At 40.9% G+C, this 23,066-nt stretch overlaps 1 protein-coding gene across 2 annotated transcripts in view; it reads left to right on the top strand.

The window, feature by feature from the left end:
* Positions 1-11,114: 11,114 nt before the first annotated feature.
* RUBCNL (rubicon like autophagy enhancer) overlaps positions 11,115-23,066 on the top strand; it is a 1,197,353-nt gene continuing 1,185,401 nt past the window's right edge. For both annotated transcript variants that reach the window (XM_044071584.1, XM_044071583.1), the window contains exon 1: positions 11,115-11,209. In XM_044071584.1, coding sequence (XP_043927519.1) covers positions 11,138-11,209 — 72 coding nt within the window. In that variant the 5' untranslated portion in view covers positions 11,115-11,137. The remainder of the gene's footprint in view (positions 11,210-23,066) is intronic.

Below are 23,066 nucleotides of genomic sequence, written 5' to 3'. Positions count from 1 at the left end.
TTCCATTCAGAAAACATACTTCATGAAAGTAAAACGTTTTTTTTTTTTTAATTTAGACTTAGGAAGCTTTCTTAGATGCATAAAAGCTCCTTCCTTTATTTGGTCACTGATTACTTTAAATCTTTTTCAGAGAGGGTAACTATAACAGAAAATCAAAGTATTTGGGTTAATCCTCCTTTTGTATTCATTTTCCTTGCCAGAGTTTCTCCAAATAGCGAGCACATTCTATACAGGGACCTAACTTTTTTCTTATGTTTGCTCATGCACTGACATAGATGTCACAGTACTCCCTTGTGTGTGTCATGTCATGTCATTCCACATTTTTTTTAATTTTTCTCTTTCCACTTCTGAAATATGCTGTTCCCTTAGTCAGCAAGCCAGTACCTCTCTAGCAACTTTGCCCCAAATAGCAGGCTTAAACAAACTTTCAATAATGGGTGTTTTAGCCTCTATAGACACATTTAACTGCTGAGTACAGTCATTAGAAGGATTTTGTTATTTCTTTGTCCTTAATTCCTGGAACATTTAAAAAAAATCTTAACAGTTTGCGGTGTGAGCTGTTAATGAACTACTTTCTGTTGTCCAAGATTTGATTCCCTCATCTCTGTTTGCCTGCTGTGTGACTCTGAGCACGTCACTTAGTCAGACTATGGTCTAGGGCAACTCAGAAATTGGGCTGAACTCTTTAGTGGTCTCTGGGACTGTATGCCAAGTAACTACCTGTGAACCTATGTTTCTCTCTGAGTCTGTCTTTTTTAACACATTTTGTAACTTAGTCATGATGATTATTGCATGAAAGCCATACAATGAATATTACAGGTATTGCGGGACTATGCATTAATACCATATGTACTTTTGTTACAACTATGTGGCAGTCTCATGCTAAATATAACAAAATACTAATGTTCCATTTTTAAAGAACATACAGGACAGCAATTGTTTGCCTGTTTTAAGTTACAGATGTTATTTTTACAAAGTGTACATTCTACATATGAATTTATGTCTCTCTACATTGTTTTTTTTTTTTTTTGCTGTCTAATAGGTATTGCCTAATGTCTTTTCCTTTACTCAGTTGGCCTATTCTTCTTTTCAGGGTGAGGTCAGGCATGGTACAGACCAGGCAAGTGTCCTGCTGGATTTTTCATTTCATAGCTGTCGGTTCATATCAGCCTATTCATTCCCCCAGAGAGGTGAAAGCGAGGTGGTAAGGAGTGGTCCAGACTGGTGAAATCTTTTACAGTGGTTCTATAGCATTCTGCTAGTACTGCCAACCACAGGGAGCATACATGTCTCTGCACACATGCTAATCCTTGGGCCCTAGGCAACACGTACTCTGCTGGCTCATGTTTGGTGGGTGTACACTGAGTGCTTCAGATAGATGTCACTCTAAGTATCCAGCAAAAACATTTTCTTCCTCACCCTAGGATGAGCGAGCTGACAGTGGCCACTCAGTCACATCCAACTGAACCTGCTTCCATCAGCACTCAGTCATATAAGTCACAGTTAGGACTTCATACCTCTGATGCATTGGAGTGGTTTAGCTGTCTTTATTTAAACATCTGGCTTAAAGTTAGGGCTTCCTACTTCTGTGGCATTGGAGTGGTTCAGATGTCTATATTTAAACATCTGGGTTAAAGTTAGGGCTTCATACTTCTGCAGCACTGGAGTGGTTCAGATGTCTGCATTTAAACATCTGGGTTACAGTTAGGGCTTCATACCTCTTGTCATGAAAGGAGATACTGCCAGCCCAGCTAGCTGGAATTTTGTAAATAATTATATGTCATTTGTGAATATTAATATGACTTATATAGAAGTGTGAAAGAAGGAGATATTGCTAGCCCAGCTATCTGGAATTTCGTAAGTGATTGTGTGTCATTTGTGAATGTCAACATGCTCATGTAAGATGCTTGTGTTACAGATGTATTAGAACTGTATGTCATATTGTACAGGCATGTGCTGAAGAGATATTTTGTAAAGTACTGAACAGAAATGTAAATGCACTATTGTAACTGTTCAGATGTATGTATTTTAACAGGGGAGACTGAAACACAGGAGATCAACTTGCAAAACTGCAAAAGAATGGTTGAGATTGTTATTTTATGGCTGGGCCATAAACAAAAGAGATGTTATCTTTCAGTTTCATTGCAGTAGCAGACACAATGTCTAGAACAAGACTTTTTTTGTATAGTCTTGCAACTGTTGTATTGTTTTATGACTTCCAGAATCTGCCTTAGATCTAAGAGAAGTCCTTGTTTATGTATTTTCACAGGTAGATGCTAAATGCTAACAGCGGCATTAGTGGGGTTTTCACCTGGAATAGTCAGATGACAAGAAGTGATGTCATGCTGGAAGCTACCCCAGCAGTAATATTTGAAATATTAATTTAAGAACTCCCTGAGAGAGAGACTGATTTTGTCTTTGACTTGACAAGAACATCCACTCACCACATCTGCCAGCTTGTTGCTCTGTTAAGTTAGCTAGGGTGCAGTAATTTCTCTTGGATACAGTCAGGAATATAGTGAAGTGTAGCTTAGATGTTTTCTTTCTTTATTTGAGACCGTCCTGCAATGTTGTTTTAAATATTTCCTGTGATTTGGAACTCTGATGGAACTGCAAATATATGCTGAGTATTTTCTTATTCTTTTATTTATTATTAAATATATTTAAATTTTTCATTGTGGCTGATATTTGTGAGGCATATTTAAGTTCTGAAAGTACTTGCATATTTATTTGGTGACACTGTGGGCCATGGGTCACTCCTAATAGAGTTGCTCTTGGTCAAACTACCATTTGGATTATTAGTAACATTACACAGTGAGACTGAACACACTTTTGTTAAGGGTCTTAAAGTAGCTGATAAAGAGTTGACTTTTGGCAGTAATAACTTTATAGTCTGGCAGAAGGGGGCATAGCTAGTAAACCTGTGCCAGCCTTTCCTTGGTGTATGTAAATCAAATCTCAAAGTGTGTGTGTGTGTGTGTGTGTGTGTGTGTGTGTGTGTGTGTGTGTGTGTGTGTGTGTGTGTGTCAGCTACTTGGGCAGGGACACTAAGCACTGGTTGGACAGAGAGGGCGCTGGAGTACGTGGCTTGGCCACTCAACTGAGATCTCAACTCTAAAGCTGTGCCAGTGGGGAGTCTTATTGGAGAGCTGGAGAAAGAGAGAGAAACAAGCCTCATCCTGACTGTGGTATCTGTGTGTTCTTAAGGGAAATTACACTTTACTGTGTGTGTATTTGTCATCCTCCCAATGTATGTCACCCATTGGTGCTAGTGGTGAGGATTGTCGCTCCTTGATTACTGGGCCAGTGGTGGGGAATCGCATATACTGGGTGGCAGTGGTGGGATATCCACATATTAGGATTCAGTGGTATGGATATTGAATTCCTGTAGCTTGTAAACAGTGGTCAGTAAGGAAGGTGTTTGTACTCTCAGTCATTCACACAGTGAACATTCAGAGTTTCATATCACGATTGTTTTATTTTTTTGCTAGCTTAGACAGGGAGAGCAGGCAAGGATTTTAGCAGAGGAGTATGGCAAGCTGACAAGGTGCCAGTTTGCTGAGACGTGCCAGGCCAAAGGACTGGTGCATGCCAGCCTGACAAAAGCAGAGATGATTGCAGCCCTAGTCACAGGTACATCACAGACCAGCAACCAGGAGGACAATTAGACTGGCCTTGGGGAGGTACAACTCTCAGAAAATGGACAGTTCAACCTTTCCAGAGAGGACTTAAAACTTGAACTGGAGGTCAAATGTTTGGAAAAAGAAACAACAGAGAGACTGAGATGTCTGGAGGCTGAGGAAAATGAGAAACTGTGACACCCGGAAGTTGAGGAGAATGAGAGGCAGCAGTGACATGAAAAGGAGATGCTAACTCTTCGCCAGGATCATGGAAGTAATGAAGAAGGGAGTAATTGAACCCCAGAAGCAACAAATGTCAGTAAATTTCTTCCACAATTTAGAAAGGGGGATAATTTTGACAGTTTTATCCATATGTTATATGTTTGAAAGGGTATGTAAACAGCATAATGTTAACCAAGGGCTCTGGGTACAGTTCCTGACCCCTTACTCCTATTTCTAAATTGTCTTCTGCTGATTAACAGACAATTTTTAACATCATTATAATTTAAGCAGAGTGTTTTAAGCTAACACCTGAAGCTTACAGGAAAATGTTTCATGAGGATAGACGCAAGGCAGATGAAAGTGTGTGTGAATATATTGCTGAGTTAAGCACTTATTTTCATATATGGGTGAGTGGGTGTCAGGTCACCACTTTTGAAGGGCTGGCAGACCTTTTGGTGAGGGAACAAGCTCTTAGCACTTTGCTTGAGGAAATGAGAATCTGATTAGCGGATAGAGAATGTAACACAGCAGATGAGTTGGAGAAAAAGGGAGACCTATACCTAGCAATCAAGGCATCACTGCATAGGAAAGGGATACCCATTGTTGCTCATGGGTTTAAGGGAACCCATAGTGGGCAGCTTAAACCACCCCAACAGAGTTCACCAGTAGCAGGGGAGGCCACTAGTTCAGGTACATGGCCAGGACTAAGGGTTACATTTTTAAATGCAACCAATGGGGCCATGTAGCATATAGATGTCCACAGAGGCAAGGTGGGAAACAAAAGGTGGGAGAGCCAGTAAGTGGGAATGACAGAATGCCAGTAGTGAGTTGTCTGGGGACAGCAAGGGTGCCAAACTACCACAAGCGGTTATATCCTGTCTTAGTAGATGGGAAAGAGGCCACTGCTAAGAGAGACACAGCCTCTGATGTAACTATTGTGAAGCCTGCAATGGTTAAAGAGGAGCACTACTTGCTTGGGCAGTCTACTCCAGTCAGAGCTTTAGGAGGGACCCCATTCCAAATATGTTTTGCTAGGGTTCACATTGACTGGGAGAATGGAAAAGAAGCAAGCAAGTAGGTGTGTTTGAGGATATCCCTGCAGATGTCCTGATATGGAATGATTTTGATAATGCAGTACCTTGTGTGCATGCTGTGACACACATTCAGGCTTCGAGACAAGCATATGGTTCTGGTAGCCCGGGGGGGAACCAGACAGACTGCACACTTGAACACAGGACTGATGAGGTGGTTACTTCAGGGAGGGAGCTACCCTGTACCAAAGAGACAGAATGTGAGCCACAGCTGCTGGTGAATACTGATGTTCCCTTGGATACAATGACTGCAAGGGCAGAGTTGAGTAGTAGTACCCAGGCTGACAGTGAGGCACCACTGTCAGAGGATACAAAGAGAGAGTTGAGACAGACTCAGTCTGAAACCCTACATTACAATGCCTGAGGGAGGTAGCTAGTGAGGCACCTGATTTTCAAGGGAAGGGGGAATCTGTATATTGGGACAGAGTGGACCACTATGAGAGGGCTAGAGGGTGAGAGAATACAGCAGTTGATAGTGCCCAGAGCCTACCGTCTGGCACTCCTGGCCAAACCCCATGACATTCCCTTTGCAGGTCATATGGGCGTAAAGCATACAAAGAGATGCATTATGCATAACTTTTATTGGCCTGGGATTTCCAGGGATGTAACAGGGTACTGCAGGACCTGTGAGCAATGCCGAAAGGTAGGCAAGGCAGGAGACAAGATGAAGGCTCCTTTGATACCTTTGTCTGTGATTAAGGAGCCATTTCAGAGTGTAGCTATGGACATTGTGGCACCTCTGAGTACCCCAAGTTCCAAAGGGAAGAAGTATATCCTAGTGGTGGTAGATTATGGTACCAGATGCCCTGAGGTGGTGGTTCTGTCCTCCATTAAGACAGAAAAGGTGTCAAATGATTTGTTAGAGATTTTCAGCAGGGTAGGTTTCCCAAGAGAAATACTGACTGACAGAGGTGCCAGTTTCATGTCAGACCTGCTGGCTTGTCTGTGGAAGCACTGTGGGGTAAAGCACCTTAAAGCTACCCCCTACCATCCCCAAACTAATGGTCTGGTTGAGAGATTAAACTCTCAACTCAGGACGGACATTTGCAGACCAGTTTAAGAGGGAGTGGGACAAGTATTTGCCCCGTCTGTTTGCTTAAAGAGAAGTGCCTCAGGAATCCACAGGTTTTTCACCTTTTGAGTTGTTGTATGGGCATAGGGTGGGGGACCTCTAGATTTGATTCGTGATGAGTGGGAGGGTGAGTGTGAATTCCACAAGGAATCTGTTGTGGCATATGTCCTAAACCTCAGGCAAGACTCTGGGAACTCATGGGCTTGGGCCAGGAAAATTTTGCAGAAGCCCAACAGGAGAAAAAGGTTTGGTATGACAGAAATGCTTGAGCTAGAGGGTATGCTGTAGGACAGCAGATTATGGTTCTCATTCCTGTCAGACACAACAAGCTGCAGGCATCTTGGGAGGGACCTTTCAGAGTAGTAAGGAAGGTCAGTGCTGTTAACTACATGGTAAAACTGCTAGGCAGAAGGCAGGGGCACAAACTGTACCACGTTAACATGATGAAACTTTGCCGTAATAGAGAAGTCCTTGTGCTAAGTATTTGTGGTACAAGGCAGGAGGACTCTTAGGGGGATTTATGGCTACAGGGAGACAGCCAGCCAAATCCCAAATTACTATGGTGGAGCATAGGTTTGCAGGAATATGATAGGACAGTGGGGCACTGTACTGGGGTCAGCAATGCCAGGCAGCTAGAATCTCAAGACAGGGAATGGAGTAAGGTATTCCCAGAAAGGTTCAGCTCTCTCAAGCAACATTTCTCAAGGGCCACTCAAGGGTCACTTGAAAAACTAGCTAGTCTTTGTGGGGGGAGAAATTTCATGAAAAGAAATACTGCCAGCCCAGCTAGCTGGAATTTTGTAATTATATGCCATTTGGAATATTAATATGATTTATATAGCAGTGTGACCAAAGGAGATATTGCCAGCCCAGCTGTCTGGAATTTTGTAAGTGGTTGTGTGTCATTTGTGAATGTTAACAAACACATGTAAGATGCTTGTGTTAGAGATGTATCAGAACTGTGTCATATTGTACAGTCATGTGAATAGATATTTTGTAAAGTACTGAGCAGAAATGTATATGTACTATTATAACTGTTGAGATGTCTATTTTAACAGGGGAGACTGAAATACAGGAGATTAACTTAAAAAACTGCAGAAGAATGGTTGAGGTTGAATTATTTTATGGCTGAGCCATAAACAAAAGATATGTTATCTTTCAGTTGCAGTGCAGTAGCAGACACAATGTCTAGAACTAGAAGTTTTTTGTATTGTCTTGAAAGTGTTTATTGCTTTATGACTTCAAGATCTACCTTAGATCTAAGAGGAGTCCTTGTTTATGTGTATTTTCACAGGTAGATGCTGAATGCTAACAACTGCATCAGTGGGGGTTTTCACCTGGGATAGTCAGATGACAAGAAGTGATGCCATGCTGCAAGCTATCCCAACAGTAATGTTTGAAATATTAATTTGGGAACTCTATGAGAGAGAGACTGAGCATTTTGTATTTTGTCTTTGACCTTGCAAGAACATCCACTCACCACATCTGCCTGCTTGTTGCTTTGTTAAGTAAGGTAACTAAGGTACAGTAATTTCTCTTAGATACAGTCAGGAATATAGGAATGTAGTGAAGTATAGCTTAGATGTTTTCTTTATTTATTTGAGACTATCCTGCAATGTTATTTTAAATATTTCCTGTTATTTGGAACTCTGATGTAGCTGTGATTATATGCTGAGTATTTTCTTGTTCTTTTATTATTAAATATATTTAAACCTTTTATTGTGGCTGGTGTTTGTGAGACATATTTTAGTTCTGAGAGTACTTGCATATGTATTTGGTGACACTATGAGACATTCGTAATATCCTTGCTCTTGGTCAAACTACCATTTGGATTAATATTAACATTACACAGTAAGATTGGACACCCTTTGTTAAGGGCCTTAAAGTAGCTGATAAGGAATTGACTGGTGGCAGTAATAACTACCTTATAGTCTGGGCAAAAGGGCACATAGTTAGTAAACCTGTGCCAGCCTTTCCCAGGTGTGTGTGTGTGTGTGTGTGTGTGTGTGTATGCGTGTGTGTGTTTGTGAATAAATTAAATCTCAGAGTGTGTGTGTCAGATGCTTGGGCAGGGACGTGAAGCACTGTTTGGACAGAGAGAGTGCTGGAGGGTCTTGGCTTGGCAACTCAGCTGAGATCTCAACTCTATAGCTGTGCCAGTGGGGAGTCTTATTGGGAATCTGGAGAAAAAGGGAGAAACCAGCCCCAGACTGACTGTAGTCTTTGTGGGTGTACTTGTCATCTTCCCAATGTATGTCCACCACTGGTGCTAGTGGTGAGGATTGAGGTTCCTTGATTACTGGGCCAGTGGTGGGTCATCACACCTCTGCCACATGGGAGGGGTTCAGCTGTCTGTATGTAAACATCTGGGTTATGGTTAGAACAGTTTTCTGTTACAAGTAGTTTTTATTCCAGGTCCAAGCATTGCTGAAAGACAAGTGATACATTTGGCCAAAACTGACAACAATATTCACAATTGGTATTTTTATTTTTTTATGCTGTGGTCCCTCCATGTTTTTGGTGACCATTTGAAATGTCAGAACCTGCTGAAGTTAGTTCTGAAACACAGAGGCGTAATGGCCGAAAAAGTGAATCTACTTAGTCTGAGATGGCCATATTCCCCTTTCTCCGAGGTATGGCTGTTGTGGAGTTAGTACATATAAGTTTGTGGGTTGGGGGTACAGGAAGGCTTGTCTCCTGCAAAGAGGTTTAAAGGGGAAATTCACTAATCTCCTGCAATTTCAGTCTTTGTTCAGAATGTTGATTCTCTGCACTTGGAATTCTAGCATTTCCATAGGGATCCCATTTTATATATTAATCTATATCTATATGTAATAAATATATGCGCACACACACACACACACACACACACACACACACACACACACACACACACACACACATATATATATATATATATATATATATATATATATATATATATATATATAATATGTGTGTGTGTGTGTGTGTGTGTGTATAGATGTACTGTTTCCTCTGACTATCATGCCAGCCCCTGGGTTAGAGCCCTGTGGCACATTTTACTTTCCCTAGAATTGAAGGGTTACAATACCTGGATTGTGCCATCATCTGCAATGAGATCAGTGTTTTCTTCTTTAAGTCCTAACACCCTGGATGTACTGGTATACTGCATGCACACTACATGTGGAGAGTGCAGTGCGACAGTACTTGAGGACTGCACTGCCTCTATGATGACACTTCCTTTTTGGTCCCTCATACATGCCTGTGTGGCATTCTGTTCTGTGATCTCTAGTACCACCACTAGCAACACAGGAGCTGGCATGCCTCCCTAGTATGTTCCCCACTCTCCCACAAAAGTCAAGCAAAGATGCAATAGCCTTGTAATTCATCTACTTCCCCTACACTCGTTCTAGTAGTTGTTCAAGACCCTCCGTGAACTTGGATCACCTGGGCTATAGTCAGAGCTTTATCTCTCTACACCAGCAGAGTTTCAACATATAGTGGTTCTCTAGATCCTGACTCTAATCCAGCAGCAATGACTGAGATGTGCTTAAGTCTCTAGAAAGTAGTCTGTTTCACAAATCCTGTGCCGGGTCCTAAAATGTCATCTTTAGGCACTGGGGATGCAAGCTGCTGAATGATGTTTTACAGTCCTGATTCAGAAGGTCCTACTAAAGCAAGAGAAGAAATGGCCAAATCATTTATCACTGCACAGCACTGTTTTGGCCTTGAAAGTAATTAATTTCCTAAAGTGTTTTCTCAGGAAAGACATTTTTATAAAGCTACAGGAGAGTGTTCTCCCCTGTCCCTAAAAATCACAGCTTAAAAGTTGAATTTAATACTGTAGAGGGAATTATTATATTTTTGAGGTCCTACATGAGGTCAGAAAATCTTCTACAAGGAAAGAAATATTGTTTGTTAAAATGGAGAATATTTTTTGATTGATGACATGGATGTCGTATAATACCTGTCACAATGCAAATTGTTAATGTTCTCAACAATTTCACTTAATCTTTGGGTGCCTGACTCAATAAGAGTTATTGTGCTACCTTAACTTTGTGTTTCCTGGGATTCACCCATAGGATCAAGGTATTCCTTAGTTGAGTGGTACAGCTGAGGATTCCTAAGCAATCACTGGCTGCATTATCTTGAAATCCTTAGCAAGGCCCTTCTAAACTAACATAATCAGTTGTACAGTCATTTCTTGGTGGGATACTCTCTTGCAGCAATACAATTACCTGTATGAATTTAGAAACCAAAATCTGAGATATACTTAGAAAATTGCATGATAAGGATAGTCTCTGTTTTTGTTATTCTTTGCTTTAGACATATTTATGGCTTTGTAGCACTGAAATGGGATGTATCAGAATAGTTTAAATGTAATGTGTCATAACACACTCCATAACTGTACAAACAGTACCTCAATATTTTAATGTTCTTTGTAGAATGTGTAAGTTTCAAACAGTGCCTAAACAGCCGTGGTGTTCTTTTAAATAAAAATGAAAAGTGAGATGCATTCCCATTAATGCCTCTGATTCTGTGAGTTTATGTCCAGGTCAGTGGGTCTTGTCAGTTTGGCTTTTCATATTTTAATTTATCATTCAATGTGTCTTTATGCCTTTTTTGTCTTACTCCTGCTTCTCATAGCCCATTTACATCTGTCATTTTCCTTTTATAATAGCCCACGTTTTGGGAGACTTAAATGAGTTTTCTTTTCTTTCAGCTGGACAGCTTTGTTTTCATCGGTCTTATTATCACAAACTCATTTGTGAACATTCTCATTTCAGCAACTACAAACTGGGCGAGTCCCAGGTTCCCAAGAAGCCAGGAGTCTTTTCTTTGCACTGGTAATGCAGACAAATCTTGAAGCCCATGATTACAAACGGTCCCATTTTCACTCATGTTGCATAGAGCCAAGCAACAGCTGTTCTGTTATGTGTGTATAATATCTACACATGAAAGTATATGGATTTATGTATATGTAACTTGTGTTTGTTAGACCTTTGGCTATGGGGAAAATAAAGCATTTTTACTGTTCGTTCGAAGGGATTGTAGCTCAGTAGCTGTGTGATTATTTGTTGGATGCATTCATTTCCATAATTTCACTTGTTTCTCTTTTTATTTTAGCTGCAGTGTATAAAGAATTCCTCATGGCGCTGTGGATAGGGTCGGTGAAAGACCTAAAAAGTCAACATACTCAAGTAACATCATGTGTTGAAATGGTATGGATCCACATAAAAATAGTTTTATTTGATTAAACATTAGCGAGCATATCTTTTTTGTTTTTTAGTATTGTTACTTTAAAACATAGATGGTGTAGTACAACATGCCGTGCATAGAATATGAAAACTAGAACACTATAAAGGTTAAGGCCTTCATCTCGATGTCACCTTTATTCCCTGATTTAGAAATGCACCCTCAATCTAGACTCCTTCCTAAAGCATAGTCATACTTCACTTTACTTCTGTCCCTAGTTCTGTCCGAATATGTATTTTTACTGTAGTCTACCAAAAATAGCATTTTTGTATTAAATATTTCTCCAAAATACTATCAAGCTACAGATAAGTTTAATGGATGTGATTACAGCTTCTTTATTTATAAATATACATCTTCTCATTGCCTTCGTTTGCACCTGATGTACTGTTTACTTCACTTATATATCACTGTTATTGTTTTTGCTTTGCCTACTTAATGCTGAGTTCATTAACAGTAAAGTAGATGATGCTGGAGCAAAAACCTGAATCATTGTTTTTTTTCTGAAACATGGCTAAAACTCTTTCATTATTCCTAAACAATTGAAATATCAACTATAGCTCCCTATTGAAATGTCAGCAATTCAACTGCCAAGTGCTGACAAGCCCCCCTCCCCCCCAAAAAAGAAGTAAAATACAGGAAAAGAGCAAATGCTGAAAATCGCTCTTCTTCTTTAAACTTCTTTTTTGCACCCCCCCCGCCCCGTGTGTGGGGGCAAGACTCCACACCCCCTGAACTTATATATATGTATATACCATCTCTGAGATCACCATACCTTGGAGAAAAAGGAATATTAAGAGAAGTAGCATCTCAGAGTTAATATATGCAAGTCCGTTATTTTGGCCATTCAGTCTCAGTATTTTGGGACTCAGTGTTGTGGGCCCCAACATTTCAAATGGTTACCTTCAAATAATTCTTCCAAAGGTACTGTAGATCATATGATTTATCTGGGGAGGGGTTATGATGGTGGCGCAAATATATTGCCTACAGTCTTGTCATTAAAATTGCAAGTATAGATACATTTGGCACAAACTTGCTCATGGATAAACTCAGTAAATGATGGAAAAACACACTCATTTATATAATTGCTTTCTATACTCCCCTTTTCTGCTGTCTTCAGTACTTGCTGATCTAATAGCAGTCTTTAAAACATGCCTTGAGATTCAGAAATGCTAAGTTGGAATTACCACTGGTAGCAGCAACTTCAGATTCCAGCACAGCCTTACTGCACTGTGTATACCACAATAGGTGCAGCACTGCACCTGGCTGTCCCTTTGGCTTAACACAAATGTAAATTAGGCATTCTAGGGGAGCCTTGTGTTGTAATAAGTCATGCACTGTGATGGTGATTTATGCAGCCGAGCAGTTCAGAGAACCCTTCAGCTTCATAAATCCTTATCTGTAGCTTTGTTAGTCAACATGACCAAAGTTCACATGCACCCATTATTTTCATTGGAAGATGTAAGTATTGGGGAGTTTAGCAGCCAGGTAATATTGGGGAGTGTTTGTGTGTGTGTGTGTGTGTGTGTGTGTGTGTGTGTGTGTGTGTGTGTGTGTGTGTGTGTGTGTGTGTGTGTGTGTGCATATATAGTAACTCACTCACAACTCTCACCTCTACAACTCTTCCTACCCAGTTAAATACACAGATGCAATGAAAGTTCACCTCCAACACTTGCTTATTATTATTTTATAACATTATCTCTACCTTCTAAATAATAATTTCATGGATGTCTAAATGCAACTGAAATACATTTTTAGATATTTACTTATACTATAATCTTAACCTCTCTCTGTATATCTCAATTCCTCATACCTGCATAAAATTCCTCTGATGTCCTATTGGATTGTATAATGCTTGTATAACATTAGATTGCATAACACATTGTTTATCATTGCATTGTATATTGTTGTTACTTGTCCTTTTTTTCGATTTGTATTAGTCACTTTCTGGTTATTCACTTGCAACTTTTGTCAGTTGGCCTTGGATGTCTTGTTTGGTCCATTTGTTATTGTTTTCATATTCTGTATGTCTCTGTACTAACTGGAATTTTTCTCCCTGGGCCTCCGCTGAAAAAGGACACAGTCGGACTTTCCCGGTAAATAAATGTAAAGTAAAATAAATAAATAAATAAATATATGTGTGGCTGGCCATGAATGCCTGCAGAGGTATGGGTGGATTCAGGTGAGTGTGTGCCTGCTTGGGTGGTAGTAGTAGTAAGGGGTGTTAGTTAGGGAAAAGGTATGGTGTGTGTATATGAGACTGTGAGAGTATGTGCAATTGAGATCAAGTGAGGGGGGGTTGATGTACGTACAGTGTGTGTGTGTGTGGGGGGTTTTTGTGTGTGTGAGGGGTTTCCATATCTCTCAACTCCCCATAGCCTAATGAACACTGGCTGTAATACTGGGGTGGAGAACATTAGACACTACGGACTCTCTCTAAATGTTAATGAAATCACATCATATTTTGCAGCAAGAAGATGCAGATTAAAATTAAGAAATACTAGTGTCTGGCATTATTGACTGACTGTAAGGGTCTGGAAGAAGGGACAGGGCAGTTTGAGAGGCAAATTCATGGATGTTTTGTGAGAGCAGGAGCAGTTGTGGGATATAGGAGAGAGAGGGAGATTTTGTGTGTGTGTGTGTGTGTGTGTGTGTGTGTGTGTGTGTGTGTGTGTGTGTGTGTGTGTGTGTGTGTGTGTGTGTGTGTGTGTGTGCATGTGTGTTTGCAGGTGTGCAGGTATGCATGTGTGAGTGAATGATGTGGTGCTATGTGCCAATGCAATACATAGGCTGCCATCAGTGATTACTGCAGGAAAGTGCTCTAGTGCTTGTGGTAATCACTGAGTGATTTGGAGACATGCAAATTACCTGATAGAAGTCTTTCCACATTGTGGCTAATGTGTCTGTAAATCAGTGATTAATACGATTGCATTAAGGAGCCCTTTTTGCCACAGGTTCTACATTCGAGGCAGGGCCTATTTCTGAATCCTGGGCATGGCATTATTTGGTAGAATAAAAACAGTACTGTAGTTTTAGGGGACGTAAATGCCAATATTTTCTCTTATTAGTGTGTCTTTGCTCGACACTGTTGGTGAGCTTCAGCTAATGCAATGTGTCATGAAACCTGTAATATCAAACTTTCATATTGGCATTCACCTATTGCTACATATTGTCTCCACGAACCAAGCTAAAAGTATCTGGTACTTGCAGTTTATTATTAACAATTGTCCAGTAATCTTTCTTTGATCTTCTAAATGCCTCTGACAGTGCTTTTCTTTCTATCTTGATGAGCTTATTAACATCTCCTAGGACTTCAATATTAATTCTGCTTTCTTCTCAGACTGTAAGGCTGACTCTGCTTTCTTTAAGTTAATCTTTTTTTTTCTCTAACTACAGAAGAAGATCTTTAGCATATTTTGTTCATAGTTTGTGACAAATTACTTTTTTGGATGACTTTTGAACTTAAGCTCTGTGACCTGCTTGGTAATCTGTGATGATAATATATTATTTCTGATAAAATATAATTATTTTTTGTAGCCTATGTACAAAGCTGCTAAACACCACAAATGTGGGAACTTTAGGTAAATACAGTCTTTGCTTTTTTTTTCTAACCTTTGAGCCTTTTACAAAATGTTAAGCAACCTTAGTGGTAAATGTGATTCTTTTCAGGAGCTGCCTGTAACTTTTCCTCCAGGACTAAACTTTGTACAACACCGCAGGTATCCACCTTTGCTGAAACACTTGTATTTCACTCTGGAATGCACTACACTGCCAGCTGTGTGCCCCTGTCTACTACTCCCCTTGATGTTTATATGTACACCATCTGTGCTCCCCTACACTACCTGACATTTATATGTACTCCAGCTGTGCTCCCCTACTTCACCTGACATTTATATGTACTCCAGCTGTGCTACCCTACTCCACCTGATGTTTATATGTACTCCAGCTGTGCTCCCCTACTCCACCTGATGTTTATATGTACTCCAGCTGTGCTCCCCTACTCTACCTGATGCTTGTATGTACTCCAGCTGTGCTCCCCTACTCTACCTGATGCTTATATGTACTCCAGCTGTGCTCCCCTACTCCACCTGACATTTATATGCACTGTGGTTGTACTTCCCTACTCCACCTGACTTTTATATGTATTCCGACTGTGCTCCCCTACTCCACCTGACATTTATATGCACTGTGGTTGTACTTCCCTACTCCACTTGACATTTATATGTACTCCAGCTGTGCTCCCCTACACCACCTGATGTTTATGTGTACCGCAGCTGTGCTCCCCTACTCCACCTGACATTTATATGCACTGTGGTTGTACTTCCCTACTCCAGTACTCCGACTGTGCTTCCCTACTTCACCTGACATTTATATGTACTTCTTTCACTTCAGAGCAGTTATTAACACTAACACACTTAAACTACGTCTCTTTTCCTAATAGTGGCGCAGTAGATGTTCATAGTCTGTACTTGTGATTAAAAAATCCTCTCTTACTCTGTATGCAAAAATCTTACCTGCATCTTTTGCTTGTCTCTTAATTTTGGCATCAGCCACAGGACTTGTAAACATATCAGTTTAATTTCCAACCCCAAGAAATCACATATGCTTCAGCTTCTTGTACTAAGCCTGTTTCATTTTTCTTTCTTTTTGGTGTTGAAGAAATCGGTGAAAAATGCTGCTTCTCTGAAGGTTTATTATAGTAAGAAAAGGTATTTGACTGAGAAATTAGTATGGCTTCTGACAAGATAATTCTCCTATGCTTGTAGGTTGACCACTGTGAGACAGCATTCTTCAGCATTTGGTGAACAAAGCTTTTATTGATGGCATCTTTAGAAATTTAATAAAACATTTGACGTCTTTAATCACACACCTTTTTTACAGTTCCCAGTATCCCTAGCTTTTCTGATGATTCTTGTCACTGGTTTGGCAAATACCTTTCTAACCACGTTTTAAAGTTAAAACTGGTAACTGTCTCTGGGGATGAAGAACTGTCCTTTCTGGTGCTCTCCAGTGATATATTCCAACTTCAGTCTCTTTCTCCGTTAGTAAATGTGTATCTTTAGACTTTAAAGATGTTCATTTAACTACGCCCGTTGACAATATGGTTATTACTAGTTATTTGCTTGTTTACCAGGGTAGTAGTACACTGATCAAACTAGACCATTTGCAGGAACAGCCCAGGTGAAGAAAATGACAAAGTAACTAACAACTGATTCACAACATAGAGTCATCACAGAAGGCAGATAGTCCACCAGACAGTTTAACTAATCAGCAATATTATTAACAGTGGTGAAAAATGAATAAGGATTAATCTCAAGTGTAAATATGAGAGTTAACCAGCAGGTGAGCACAGAGGAATGCAGTAGAAGTGATATAGATGAGGGTGAAATTAGGCAATGTGTTCAGTGGAAAAGAACTTGTAGTCAGATTTTTGTTTGTGGTATTTTTGAGTTGTGCTCTGAAAATTCAGATGTCAAATGTCATTCAAAGGGGATCCAGTGTCTGTCTGCCTGGGATGACATGCTTGACAAGCCGCACTGCTTCACTAGAGATGGCTTGCACCTGTCACCCTTAGGCTTTCGAATACTGGCCAAGGCACTTGCCACCCCCATAGTGCCTTTTTTAGGCAAGGCTCAAAAGACAAACCCACCACCGTAAATAGCACAAGTAACAAAAAACTGAGGGTAAGGCTTCTCAGTGGCAGACGTCTAAACCTCAAAATGCACGCACTCGAGGCACTCCTCAGTATGGAGAAAATTGATATATGTGCAGTAACAGAAACTTGGTTTAAGGCTCCAGAGAGCACTCCAGCACTACCAGGCTACAACTCATACCATACATTTCGGCCACAGAACCCGGACCGAAATACAAAAGGTGGGGACGTATCCATATTCATCAAGGATACCCACACCTCCAGGTTAGTGGCACAGCACGATGCATCATAGATCATCCACGTGCAACTAACAATGGGCAAAACTGCAATTCAAATTGTAGCTTGCTACAGATCACACACCATGTCCCAGGATCCCCATTCCGCATTTGTAGAAACACTGGGAGACATAAAGGTCCTACCAAACACCTTAATATTGGGGGATTTCAATTACCCAAACATTAAATGAAAGAACTACTCAAGTACTAACTCCCTTGCCCAACATGTCCTAGAATTTATAAACTCAAACGCCCTGGATCAACTGGTCAACACTCCCACCAGAGGTGATAACATATTGGACCTGGTCATCACCAACATGGGCAACCAGTGTTCCACACCAGAGGTCAACCCCTCACTGGTTAGATCTGTCCATAAGCAAATCACTTTGGATATCCACATTCCGCCCCCACCCCTGGACAAGGAAACCACCTTGAAAAACTTTTCAAAAGCAAACTTCACGTTACTTAAGATCGAGGTGGAAAGTTTCAAAGCCCCCATGCTAAAGGATAATGCTGTCCAAGCTGCAAAATCCTTTACTAATGCATTGTATGGGCACCTACAAAAATGTATGGATTGTGTTATCCCAAGCAAAACCAAGACTCACTTCTCCAAGAAAAGGAAACCAGTCTGGTGGACTCTTGCCATAAACAAGCTATACAATAGAAGGAGGAAACTAGTACAGAAAAGAGTAAAATCCCAAGAAGGGAAGACATCCCTGATCAGTATCAGCAAGCAACTGCGATCTCTCATAAAATCATCCAAGGCGAGCTTCGAATGAAAAATTGCCAAGGGCTCCAAAGATAACCACAAGGCATTCTTTAGCTATGTCAAGAATCTAAGTGACAATGCTCAGATCTGCTCAGAGTTAGTGCAGAATGGCACAAAATACACTGAACCGACTGATATCACCAATATCCTGGCAGACAGGTTCAGTGCAAACTTCACCCCCAAAAGGGCCCATAACCATACCAGAAGAATGTAGAGCCCCTGAGATCACAGACACTTAAGTTAAAACAGCCCTCTCCAAAGCCAAAAACATAGCATCACTGGGACCAGATGGTGTCCCAGGCTGTGTCCTACATGAGCTCAAAGACAAACTAACCTCTCACCTAAACACACTGTTCAAACTCAGCCTCTCCACAGGCTATGTACCCATAGAGTGGCGCACTGCAACGGTTATTCCACTCCACAAAGGTGGAGCCACAACACACTGGGAACTATTGCCCTATAAGCCTGACTAGCTTGGTCTGCAAGGCTGTGGAGTGCATCATCATGGAACTCATTAACAGAGACATTGGGAACCTCCAAACACTGGACCCTACTCAGTTTGGCTTTGTTAAGGGCAGATCATGCCTCCTAAACCTGGTGGACTTCTTTGAGACAGTTACCAAGGCTATAGATGAGGGAAAGGTGGTACACACAGCCTACCTAGATCTCGCAAAGGCCTTCGACACCATTCCCCATTCTGATATTATAGACAAGCTCACCAGCCTGAACATAAACCCCTACATCACAAGATGGGTTGCCAACTGGCTCACGGACAGAATCCACATGGTGAGAGTTGTGGGAGCTAGGTCTGACTCTAAACCGGTTACAAGTGGCATTCCCCAGGGCTCAGTCCTAGGACCCCTCCTGTTTGGCATATACTTCTCAGAGGTACAGGCAAGCACAGGAGGACTATGGCTGACCAAGTTCACAGACGACTGCAAACTAGGGGCTATAATTGACTCTCCGGCTGACACAGACATCCTCCAAAAGGGTCTCACTGAGACGGATACCTGGTGTAAAAATCATGGCCTCAAGCTAAATGCCAAAAAGTGCATAGTCATCCCCTTTGGAAAAAACTAAGTACCCACAAACTACCACATAGGTGGTAGTGCCCTAAATACAGAATACGTAATAAGGGATCTGGGGACCCAAGTAGATAGTAATCTCTCCTTTGATAATCACATTGCCAAAGTGGTTAGAAAATCATTCTACATGGCCCACCTAATCACAAAAGGATTCGCATCCAGATCAAAAGAGGTCATTGTGCCCCTCTGCTCATCACTCATCAGACCCATCTTAGAGTACAACGCCCCATTTGGAATGTACCTTACAAGACACCTGCAACAGCTGGAAAGACCACAGAAGTACTTCACCAAGAAGATCACTGGCCTCAAACAGATGCCCTATGCAGCTCGACTGAAGAAACTCCAGCTGTACTCGGCTGCATACTGCCTACTCAGAGGTGATCTCTGCCTGACATACAAGGCCATGTCCAACCCAGAATTGATGGACATGCTTCACCTAAAGAAAACCTATCCCCTCGAGCCACATGCTCTAGGGATCTAAACCTCACTACAACAGGACATGCTGGAGGGATAGATTCCTGTCCCAGAGACTTCCCATGCTTTGGAACAAGATTCCAATCTACATTAGGCAGAGCACCTCTCTAAATCTCTTCAAGAGAAACCTTGACGAGTGGATGGGAAACAGAAAGTTTACTCCGGGGATCACTTCAGTGGCTCTGCTGGACAGAGGCACAGGGAACTAATCTAAGGGGTTGGTGAAAGCCAACACATTTTGGCTAGGCTTATAAATGCCTTCGCACAGATAGCCTAGTACCTACCTATGAACCTAAATAGGGAAAGAGGAGATTATTTTAGCTAAGTGGGAGAGATTCCCAGTATTTTGGTACAAGAATGGAGAGGGAGTGGTCAGTACAGTGCCATTTGGCTTGGTGGGCTTGGAAGTTATGGAGTCCCCTGGGAGAAGCTGGAGAGTTTGCATATGATGGGTTTACTATGGCATTTGGCAACAGGAGGCAGGAAGGCATCTGTTTGAAGTAGTTTGAAAAGAAGATGCCATAAAAGTTGCTCAAATTTTTAGGTGACTGGGAGCCATCTGGCTTTGGAGAGCGTGGTACAGTGGTGTTCTGGAGGGGGGAGTGTGTGTGTTGAAAATAAATCAGAAGATTTTGTTTTCAGTGGTCTGAAGTGCTGTGGCTATGACAGGGAACCATTATTTGAGCTGAGCTAGGAGGATCCCTTTGCAGCTTTTTCTGGTCTGGAGGAAAATGGAGATATTTTTCAGAAGCAGAAGAAAAGAAAGTTGATCTTTTATCCTGATGTTTTCAATGTGTTTATGAAAGTTTAAGGATTCATCTAACCAGAAGCTTAGGTATTTAGAAGATTTCAGTTGAGAGCTCTGATGTTGAGATCTACAGGAGATTTTTTTCAGATTTTGTGAGCTTGCATACATCATACTTTTTGTTTTGTAGTGGTACAAAAGTAGCTTATGGTTGTTTAGCCAAGAATTAATGAGGTGGAGGTCAGCTTGAAGATGGGTTGGAATCCTTAAATGTCAAGGACTGGATTGAAGGATGACCATGTCATCAATGTAAAGAGTGCTGAGAAGGTTAGGGAGGTAGGAGAGTAGTACTTTAATAAAGATTGAAAGCAACAGTGGGATGAATATGAGGGTCTATATTATAATCTCGAAGGTTTAAAACTTCGAATCACTAAAGATCGAACTTTAGTGATCGAAGTCTTAAGCCACTGAAACCAAAAAAAAAATACTAAATTAAAAAAAAAAAACAACTGAATAGTGTGTAGGCAGGGGGCAAGCCCCCTGCACCCCCACACCACCCTACTTAAATATACCAACTCAGAGAATGCACCACATTGAAGTAAACGGAAATCTCCCCCTACGGAGATTTCCCGTTTAAACATCCGATGTAGTGCGCTTTCGGTATTCTTATGTTGACAATATTGTATTCGATATTGTCAGACTTCAAGATTTTAATATAGACCCAAATATGAAGCCCTGGAGCATTTTTGGGTAGGGGGTGTTGGAAGTGATAGGGATGAGCCAGTTTTGACTCTGAAATACCTATTGTTTAGGAAATCTTGGAACTAGGAGACTATGTTTAGTCTTGGAACCAGGTGACTGTTGAAGCTAACTCCAGTTTCTTGGAGAGAGAGTGTAGAAGGAAGAAGAGGTTAATAAGATCAAAAGCTTTGGTAAGATCAATGAGAAGTGCTCCTCAGATATGTCCTTTATCCATGTTGAGAAGGATCTCATCTGTAAGGCACCTTAGTGCTAGCATTATGCTATGGCCAGCCTAGAATCCATGCTTTTTAAGAGTGAGGAGATGGTATTGTTGAGGGAAAAAAAGACATATTTATTAAATTATCACTTAAGACTTAAGCAATCACACATATGTATAAATGAAAAAAAAAACATATTGACATTTTAAGCTACAAACATTATACATCACTTATAGTCTAGCTAGTCATTGTCAGTCAAACATTACGTAGCTCATTCAAATCCTGCCATCTTTTAAACTTCATTCATCTTCTAAAACATTATTCTGCATGTATTGTTCCCACAGTTCCAATTTTTCTATGTAATTTGCTCCTACCCTTTTCTAAAGATCCTATTTCCAGTTGTTTTATCTCTGTTACTATATTCGCTACTTCTAGTGCAGTTGGTTTAGACTTCCATTTTGTAATAATTGCTTTTTGGCAGCTCAGTTAGACTCAGTAAGGCTTTACTATGTCTAGGCAATTCTGATTCTGTATCATAGCTATGACTGATTCTTATAGTTATCGTGCAGTACTTTTTATGCTCTACTAATTATCCCTTTTTTAACAGCAACTTCTGGTCTACTGAAAACTCTACCAGTGCTGGTCTTTCACTGTTTCCCATATTTCTTTTTCTTTGCCTACACTGTGATATTAGTCCTTGAAAGGGAAGACAATCTCTAGCCTGCAGTCTAAATACATTCTTGGCCTCTTCCCATTCTATTACCTACCCCTCTCTAGTTATTTGCTCCCAATACCTTTGTTCATTTTCTCCAATAAAGTCCAGGCCCCCTTGCCTATTTTATGTAACCCTAGTTGCAGTCATCTCTATGAGGCAATGGTATTGTTGAATGAAAGTAGACTGTTGGTTGTGGATTAGTTTTTCAGGTATTTTCCCAGGTGTAAGGAGGACGGAGCTAGGGTGGAAGTGGGAGGCATGCTTTGGCTGAGGCTGTCTGGGAAGAGGGTTGATGAGCAGTTTTCCTTCTGTCTGGCATTGTGTTTTGAGTTAAGCAGAGGAAGGTTATAAATGTGGAGAAGAGGTGTGATAAAGAAGTTTTTGCAGAGAGAGATGAACCAGGGCAGTAAGTTGTCAACACTGTCGGACATCTAGGGATTTTCAAGGTCTTTGTGGGTGATTTTCTTAAACAGAAGAGGGATATAAAAGGTAGGGTGTGAAAGTTTGGGGGTGAGGTTGAGGCTGTAGTACTGGGATGGCAGCTGAGTTCCCTGAGAAGGTCAGAGGTTTAGAGTAGGAATTGAGAGGTCTGTATGGTGATAGAGACTGAGGCAGCATCTGTGGCTTTTGGGCCTGTGAAGATTTATTTCTTCCCAGAAGTGTTTGATGTAGCTTTGTGCCTGCATGTGGCTTGTTTAGCTAGGTTATTCAGAAAACTAAAGGCAATACAATTTTTGGGTGAGGGGTTTTGTTTCCATGCAGACTACAAATTATTTCTAAATCTGAGCAGAGTCTACGTTAAGTGGTTAGCCGGGGGGAGTGCTATATTTGAAAAAGCAGAGAGGGAAGAATATGTCTTGAAATTAAAGGAGAGTATATGCAAAAGCTCTAGTAGAGTTGGGGTCCTGTAAATTGGTAATGGGGTGCCAGATGAGTTGTTGAAAAGTAGTTTTTATATTTTTCAGTATTTGTGGTGATTTTAAGTTTGAAAGTAACTCATTTGGGGTGGGCAGTTTTGGTGACTTGTGGTCAATTTGAAAGGTTATTGGGGCGTGGTCACTGAATGAAGGTGTAACAACAGAGATTTTGGAGATTATAATGAGTAACAGATCAGATCTGGAATGAAATGGTTGCTTCTTAAGACTTCTTTC

Source organism: Protopterus annectens, chromosome 5.part0, assembly GCF_019279795.1.
Source record: "Protopterus annectens isolate FY-2018-M chromosome 5.part0, PAN1.0, whole genome shotgun sequence".
NCBI lineage: Eukaryota > Metazoa > Chordata > Ceratodontiformes > Protopteridae > Protopterus > Protopterus annectens.
This window is presented reverse-complemented; position numbering and strand designations above follow the sequence as displayed.